Below are 9109 nucleotides of genomic sequence, written 5' to 3'. Positions count from 1 at the left end.
ATCTCTTTCAGAATTTTCCACAGTTTATTGTGATCCACACAGTCAAAGGCTTTGGCATAGTCAATAAAGCAGAAATAGATGTTTTTCTGGAACTCTCTTGCTTTTTCCATGATCCAGTGGATGTTGGCAATTTGATCTCTGGTTCCTCTGCCTTTTCTAAAACCAGCTTGAACATCAGGAAGTTCACAGTTCACATACTGCTGAAGCCTGGCTTGGAGAATTTTGAGCATTACTTTACTAGCGTGTGAGATGAGTGCAATTGTGCGGTAGTTTGAGCATTCTTTGGCATTGCCTTTCTTTGGGTTTGGAATGGAAACTGACCTTTTCCAATCCTGTGGCCACTGCTGAGTTTTCCAAATTTGCTGGCATTTGAGTGCAGCACTTTCACAGTATCATCTTTCAGGATTTGAAATAGCTCAACTGGAATTCCATCACCTCCACTAGCTTTGTTCGTAGTGATGCTTTCTAAGGCCCACTTGACTTCACATTCCAGGATGTCTGGCTCTAGGTCAGTGATCACACCATCGTGATTATCTGGGTCGTGAAGATCTTTTTTGTAAGTTCTTCTGTGTATTCTTGCCATCTCTTCTTAATATCTTCTGCTTCTGTTAAGTCCATACCATTTCTGTCCTTTATCGAGCCCATCTTTGCATGAAATGTTCCTTTGGTATCTCTGATTTTCTTGAAGAGATCTCTAGTCTTTCCCATTCTGTTGTTTTCCTCTATTTCTTTGCATTGATCACTGAGGAAGGCTTTCTTATCTCTTCTTGCTATTCTTTGGATCTCTGCATTCAGATGTTTATATCTTTCCTTTTCTCCTTTGCTTTTCGCTTCTCTTATTTTCACAGCTATTTGTAAGGCCTCCCCAGACAGCCATTTTGCTTTTTTGCACTTCTTTTCCACAGGGATGGTCTTGATCCCTGTCTCCTGTACAATGTCACCAACCTCCTTCCATAGCTGGTCAGGCACTCTATCTATCAGATCCAGGCCCTTAAATCTATTTCTCACTTCCACTGTATAATCATAAGGGATTTAATTTAGGTTATACCTGAATGGTCTAGTGCTTTTCCCTACTTTCTTCAATTTAAGTCTGAATTTGGCAATAAGAAATTCATGGTCTGAGCCACAGTCAGCTCCTGGTCTTGTTTTTGCTGACTGTATAGAGCTTCTCCATCTTTGGCTGCAAAGAATATAATCAATCTGATTTTGGTGTTGACCATCTGGTGATGTCCACGTATAGAGTCTTCTCTTGTGTTGTTGGAAGAGTGTATTTTTATGACCAGTGCATTTTCTTGGCAAAACTCTATTAGTCTTTGCCCTGCTTCATTCCGTATTCCAAGGCCAAATTTGCCTGTTACTCCAGGTGTTTCTTGACTTCCTACTTTTGCATTCCAGCCCCCTATAATGAAAAGGACATCTTTTTGGGGTGTTAGTTCTAAAAGGTCTTCTAGGTCTTCATAGAACCGTTCAACTCCAGCTTCTTCAGCGTTATTGGTTGTGGCATAGACTTGGATTACTGTGATATTAAATGGTTTGCCTTGGAAACGAAAAAAGATTATTCTGTCATTTTTGAGATTGCATCCAAGTAGTGCATTTCGAACTCTTTTGTTGACCATGATGGCTACTCCATTTCTTCTGAGGGATTTCTGCCCGCAGTAGTAGATATAATGGTCATCTGAGTTAAATTCACCCATTCCAGTCCATTTCAGTTCGCTGATTCCTAGAATGTCGACATTCACTCTTGCCATCTCTTGTTTGACCACTTCCAATTTGCCTTGATTCATGGACTTGACATTCCAGGTTCCTATGTAATATTGCTCTTTACAGCATCAGACCTTGCTTCTATGACCAGTCACATCCACAGCTGGGTATTCTTTTTGCTTTGGCTCCATCCCTTCATTCTTTCTGGAGTTATTTCTCCACTGTCTCTAGTAGCATATTGGGCACCTACTGACCTGGGTAGTTTCTCTTTCAGTATCCTATCATTTTGTCTTTTCATACTGTTCGGGTGCGCTAAAGCGCAGGCGGCTGTGACAGGTGCGCTAAAGCGCAGGCGGCTGAGACGGGCACGCCAAAGCGTGGCAGAGAGGAGTTACCCCATGTCCGAGGTCAGGGGCAGCAGCTGAGAGTGCCAGACTGCGATGGCACAGGAACAGCCGAGAGGAGCTACCCCATGTCCGAGGTCAGGGGCGGAGACGAGATGAGTTACCCCACGTCCGAGGTCAGGGGTGGTGGCCGGGAGGAGATACCCCATGCCCTTAAGCCCGAGGCCAGGGGTGGCGGGCGGGAGGAGGAACCCCTGGCCGAGGCCAGGGGCAGTGGCCGGGAGGACCAACCCCATGCCGTGGCTGCACGGGCACAGGAGGGCCTAGAGGAGCTATCCCACATTGAAGGTCAAGAAGGGCAGCAGTGAGGAGATACCCCTCGTCCAAGGTAAGGAGCATTGGCTGCACTTTGCTGGAGTAGCCGTGAAGAGATACCCCACGCCCAAGGTAAGAGAAACCCAAGATGGTAGGTGTTGCAAGAGGGCCTCAGAGAGCAGACACACTGAAACCATACTCACAGAAAACTAGTCAATCTAATCACACTAGGACCACAGCCTTGTCTAACTCAAAGAAACTAAGCCATGCCCGTGGGGCGACCCAAGATGGGCAGGTCATGGTGGAGAGATCTGACAGAATGTGGTCCACTGGAGAAGGGAATGGCAAACCACTTCAGTATTCTTCCTTGAGAACCCCATGAACAGTAACATCTTAGACATCCCTTTATTGCACATTTCATAGCTGGAGCCACCATTTGCAGTGATTTTAGAGCACAAAAAAATAAAATCTGTCACTGTTTCCCCATCTATTTGCCATGAAGTGATGGGACCAGAAGCCAAGATCTTAGTTTTCTAAATGTTGAGCTTTAAGCCTACTTTTTCACTCTCCTCTTTCATCAAGAGGCTCTCTAGTTCTTCTTTGCTTTCTGCTATAAGTGTGGTGTCATCTGCACATCTGAGGTTATTGATATTTCTCCCAGCAATCTTGATTCCAGCTTGTGCTTCATCCAGTCCCACATTTCTCATGATGTACTCTGTATATAACTTAAATAAGCAGGGTGACAATATACAGCATTGATGTACTCCTTTCCCGATTTGGAATCAGTCTGTTGTTCTATGTCCAGTACTAACTGTTGCTTCTTGACCTGCATATATATTTCTCAGGAGGCAGGTCAGGTGGTCTGGGATTCCTATCTCGTGAAGAATTTTCCACAGTTTATTATGATCCACACAGTCAAAGGCTTTGGCATAGTCAATAAAGCAGAAATAGATGTTTTTCTGGAACTCATTTGCTTTTTTGATGATCCAACAGATGTTGGCAATTTGATCTCTGGTTCCTCTGCCTTTTCTAAATCCAGCTTGAACATCTGGAAGTTCATGGTTCATGTACTGTTGAAGCCTGGTTTGGAGGATTTTGAGCATTACTTTGCTACCATGTGAGATGAGTACAACTGTGGGTAGATTAAGCATTCTTTTGCATTGCCTTTTTTTGGGATTGGAATGAAAACTGACCTTTCCCAGTCTTGTGGCTGCTGCTGAGTTTTCCAAATTTGTTGACATATTGACTGCAGCACTTTCACAGCATCATCTTTTAGGATTTGAAATAACTCAACTGGGATTCCATCACCTCCACTAGCTTTGTTCGTAGTCATGCTTCCTAAGGCCCACTTGACTTCGCATTTCAGGATGTCTGGCTCTAGGTGAGTGATCACATGATCGTGATTATCTGGGTTGTGAAGATCTTTATTATATAGTTCTTCAGTGTATTCTTGCTACCTCTTCTTAATATCTTCTGCTTCTGAGAGATCCATACCATTTCTGTCCTTTATTGTGGGCATCTTTGCATGAAATCTTCCCTTGGTATCTCTAATTTTCTTGAAGACATTTCTAGTCTTTCCCATTCTATTGTTTTCCTTTATTTCTTTGCATTAATCCCTGAGGAAGACTTTCTTAGGTCTGCTTGCTATTCTTTGGAACTCTGCATTCTGATGCTGATATCTTTCCTTTTCTCCTTTGCCTTTTGCTTCTTTTCATAGCTATTTAAAAGGCCTCCTCAGACAACCATTCTGCCTTTTTCATTTCTTTTTCTTGACGATGCTTTTGATCACTGCCTCCTCTACAATGTCACGAACCTCCATCCACAGTTCATCAGGCACTCTATCAGATCTAATCCCTTGAATCTATTTGTCACTTCCACTGTATAATCGTAAGGGATTTGATATAGGTCATACGTGAATGGTCTAGTGGTTTTCCCTACTTCCTTAAATTTAAGTCTGAATTTGGCAATACGGAGTTCATGATCTGAGCCACAGTCAGCTTACAGTCTTGTTTTTGCTGACTGTATACAGCTTCTTCATCTTTGGCTGCAAAGAATATAATCAATCTGATTTCAGTATTGACCAATTGGTAATGTCCATGTATAGAGTCTTCTCTTGAGTTTTTGGAAGAGGGTGTTGCTATGATCAGTGCATTCTCTTGGCAAAACTCTATCAGCCTTTGCCCTGCTTCATTCTGTATTCCAAGGCCAAATTTGCCTTTACTCCAGGTATCTCTTGACTTCCTACTTTTGCATTCCAGTCCCCTATAATGAAAAGGGCATCTTTTTGGGGTGTTAGTTCTAGAAGGTCTTATAGGTCTTCAACAGAACCATTCAACTTAAGGTTCTTCAGCATTACTGGTCAGGGCTAAACTTGGGTTTACTGTGATATTGAATGGTTTGCCTTGGAAATGAACTGAGATCATTCTGTCATTTTTGAAATTGCATCCAAGTACTGCATTTCAGACTCTTTTGTTGACTATAATGGCTACTCCATTTTTTCTCATGGATTCTTGCCCACAGTAGTAGATATAATGGTCATCTGAGTTAAATTCACCCATTCCAGTCCATTTTAGTTCACTGATTCCTAAAATGTCGATGTTCACTCTTGCCATCTCCTGTTTGACCACTTCCAATTTGTCTTCATTCATGGACCTAATGTTCCAGGTTTCTATGAGATATTGCTCTTGATAACATCAGACTTTACTTCCATCAACAGTCACAGTAAAAATCACTGCAGATGGTGACTGCAGCCATGAAATTAAAAGATATTTGCTTCTTGGAAGACAAGTTATGACCAATCTGGAGAGTGTATTAACAAGCAGAGACATTACTTTGCCAACAAAGGTCCATCTAGTCAAAGCTATGGTTTTTCTAGTATTCATGTATGGATGTGAGAGTTGGACTCTAAAGAAAGCTGAGCACTGAAGCATTGATGATTTTGAACTGTGGTATTGGAGAAGACTCTTAAGAGTCACTTGGACAGCAAGGAGTTCCAACCAGTCCATACTGAAGGAAATCAGTCCTGTATATTCATTGGAAGGAGTAATGCTGAAGCTGAAACTCCAATACTTTGGCCACATGCTGCAAAGAACTGACTCATTTGAAAAGACCCTGATGCTGGGAAAGATTGAAGGTGGGAGGAGAAGGGGATGACAGAGGATGAGATGGTTGGGTGCCATCACCGACTCAATGGACATGAGTTTGAGTAAACTCCGGGAACTAGTGATGGACAGGGAGGCCTGGTGTGCTGCAGTCCATGGGGTCACAAAGAGTCGGACACACTGAGCAACTGAACTGAACTATTAGCACATATCATCACATTCAATAACAAAGCATCAGTTATACAACTAACCATAATTTATTTAACTAGTCTTGTAGAATATCTGAAGATTTGAGGGCTATTTTAAACCGCACTATAATGAACATCATTATACATGTGTTTGTACGTACTAGGATACTATCAATATAGGAATGTTATGTTTCAAACTTTTGGGTAACTTTTCTGCCTTTTCTGTCCAGTTCTATCCATCAACCTTCAGCTACGAATGCAACTCCTTTTTGTATTCCCAAAGTTTTTTCATTTATGTGTCATACTTCTCTCTGAAGTTAGGATCTCAGAATTCCTAATAATGTTTACAAACTAAGAGAGAGGAAGAGCAGAGAGGCTGACCTTTTGCAATATGCTTTAAATAAGACACAATATGCTAACTTATATGCAGTCTATCAGGATAATATTATAATATTCAAAAAAACTTACCCCAAAATAGCTTTGGCTAAGAACTTGAGCTTAAATCTTTTGCCCTGCTCTCTGACATAAAGCAATGATGTATCAATAACATATGGATGTATCATCTGAGGAGGAAAGAGAATAGAATGAGTAGCATCCTATGTTAAAGGAAAAAATAAGTGGACTGGGGAACAGAAGGCTTTAGATCTAAGATAGATATAACAGGCTCATATGCTAGAAAAACTAAGTCCTAAATCAGATACTCACTTTCAGTGCTCTGAGATCTAAATCTAAGGAGTGGCCCACTAAGACAGCATCAGGAGGAAGAAGGATCTTCAACCGTCTCTGTACATCTTTGAGTTTGGTTGTCACTGGGTTAAGAATCTTCTTTGTGATTCCAGAGAAACTTTAAACAACAACAACAACAAAAAAAAAAACAGAGAAATAGACAAACCAGGATATTACTAAGTTTCCCTCCCTGGAAAGCTACTTCGAAAAGAATATTTTAAAAAATTGATAAAACATTAATAAATGCTCAGTGTAATAAGACTGAAAATAAACAAAGAAGAAATTAAAAACTGCCTATAATCCCACTACCCAGAGATCACTTTTTACACTTTAATACCCTTTCATATTTTTTGATACATATATATTCATGTATGTTTCATTTTTATAAAAATGCAATGGCTAATAAGCACATGAAAAAGTGCTCAACATGGCTCATTATTTGAGAAATGCACCTGTCAGAATGGCCATCATCCAAAAATCTACAAACAATAAATCCTGGAGAGAGTATGGAGAAAAGGAACACTTTTGTACTGTTGGTAGGAATATAAATTGATACAGCCCCTACGGAAGACAGTATGGAGATACCTTAAAAAACTAGGGATAAAACTACCATAGGACTCAACAATCCCATTACTAGGCATATAACCCTAAGAAAACCATAATTGAAAAAGACACATATACCCCAAATGTTCATTGCAGCACTATTTATGATAGGACATGGAAGCAACTTAAGATGTTCATGGACAGATGAATGGATAAAGAAGGTGTGATACATATATAGAATGGAATATTATTCACCCATAAAAATGAATGCATTTGAGTCAGTTCTAATGAGGTGGATGAACATAGAGTCTATTATACAGAGTGAAGTAAGTCAGAAAAAGATAAACAAATATCATATATTAATTCATATGTATACAATCTAGAAATATGGTACTGTTGAACCTATTTGCAGGGCAGCAATGGAGACACGGACATAAAGAACAGACTTGTGGACATGGCGAAAGGGAGAGTGTGGGTTGAATAGAGAGTAGCATGGAAACATATATATTACCATATGTAAAATAGATTGCTGATGGGTATCTGCTGTATAATACAGGGAGTGCAAATCCAGTGTTCCATGACTACCTAGTAGGATGGGATGAGGTAGAAGGTGGGAGAGAGATTCACAAGGAAGGGGACATATGTGTGCCTATGGCTGACTCATGTTGATGTATGGCAAAAACCAACACAATATTGTAGAGCAATTGTCCTCCAACTAAAAATAAATAAATAAATAAATAAATAACAATTTTAAAATGTTATCATGGGACTACCCTGGTGGTTCAGAGGTTAAGATTCCCTGCTTTCACTGCAGTGGGCCAGATTTGATCCCTGATTGGGGAACTAAGATCCCACAAGCCACATGGGATATCATAATGCATATTACTGTATAATATAAACATAACACTTTCTATATGTCAGGAACAAGTTTTCATATCAATAAATCTATTTCAGCACATCCTTTTAAATGGTTAGAGTAGATATAACATTTTAACCAACCCCCCATTTTCATTTTAACCAACCCCCTACATTTATATTCCCATATTTTTCGCAATACTATGACAAACACGCTTATGCATACAGCTTTGTTACATATGACTGTTCCCTAACAATATCGTGTAATTGTCTTGTTACTAATAGGGCAGTCTTTATCATTATCATGGCCTCTCTGTGCCTAAGTAAGCATGAACTGATAGATGTAACTACAATGGGCAACAACAGTAATATTTCCTGGCTTTTCTTTGCCTAATCACAGTACTATGTATATTCTGAAATTGCATGCTTATCTTTGGAATGATAAAAAAAATTTTAACTTCAAATTTCTGCTGTGGAAAAACTTAGTTTCATTTTAGTTTCTGGGGCCAAGGGAGATTAAGGTCTAAGATCATTTGACAACCAAAAGATGATTTATAGATTTTTCAGATGGGGTCTTATCAGAGAGCAAAGATATTTGGCAGTTGCTACAACTGTCAGATTCCATGACAAGGAAGATAATATTCTGGTGATTTAAAGTCATAGGAAAATTAAAAAAAAAAAAAATAAAGTCATAGGAAAATTAAAGTGCAAGAATGATAAGAGCATTATATACCAACATCGTACAATTTCAGTATTAAAATTTACAGTTGTGGTACCCCAGCCTTTTCTTTGATAGTAAGCAGATAATAATATGGAGAAGGCAATGGCACCCCACTCCAGTACCCTTGCCTGGAAAATCCCATGGATGGAGGAGCCTGGTAGGCTGCTCTCCATGGGGTCGCTAAGAGTCGGATAGGACTGAGCGACTTCACTTTCACTTTTCACTTTCATGCATTGGAGAAGGAAATGGCAACCCACTCCAGTGTTCTTGCCTGGATAATCCCAGGGACGGGGGAGCCTGGTGGGCTGCCGTCTATGGGGTCGCACAGTCAGACACGACTGAAGCGACTTAGCAGCAGCAGCAGTAGATAATAATAGAGCCAGACATCCTGGAATGTGAAGTCAAGTGGGCCTTAGAAAGCATCACTACGAACAAAGCTAGTGGAGGTGATGGAATTCCAGTTGAGCTATTCCAAATTCTGAAACATGATGCTGTGAAAGTGCTGCACTCAATATGCCAGCAAATTTGGAAAACTCAGCAGTGGCCACAGGACTGGAAAAGGTCAGTTTTCATTCCAATCCCAAAGAAAGGCAATGCCAAAGAATGCTCAAACTA

At 40.3% G+C, this 9109-nt stretch overlaps 1 protein-coding gene across 9 annotated transcripts in view; it reads right to left on the bottom strand.

The window, feature by feature from the left end:
• The window catches only part of LOC104986543 (putative RNA exonuclease NEF-sp), a 64497-nt gene that overhangs the window by 25088 nt on the left and 30300 nt on the right, over positions 1 to 9109 (bottom strand). For all 9 annotated transcript variants that reach the window (XM_010837148.1, XM_010837149.1, XM_010837146.1 and 6 more), the window contains 2 exons: positions 6355 to 6493; positions 6118 to 6212 (listed from right to left, as the gene is read on the bottom strand). In XM_010837148.1, the coding sequence (XP_010835450.1) occupies positions 6118 to 6212; positions 6355 to 6493 (234 nt within the window). The remainder of the gene's footprint in view (positions 1 to 6117; positions 6213 to 6354; positions 6494 to 9109) is intronic.

Source organism: Bison bison, unplaced genomic scaffold, assembly GCF_000754665.1.
Source record: "Bison bison bison isolate TAMUID 2011002044 unplaced genomic scaffold, Bison_UMD1.0 scf7180017864072, whole genome shotgun sequence".
In the NCBI taxonomy this organism is placed as follows: Eukaryota; Metazoa; Chordata; class Mammalia; order Artiodactyla; family Bovidae; genus Bison; species Bison bison.
This window is presented reverse-complemented; position numbering and strand designations above follow the sequence as displayed.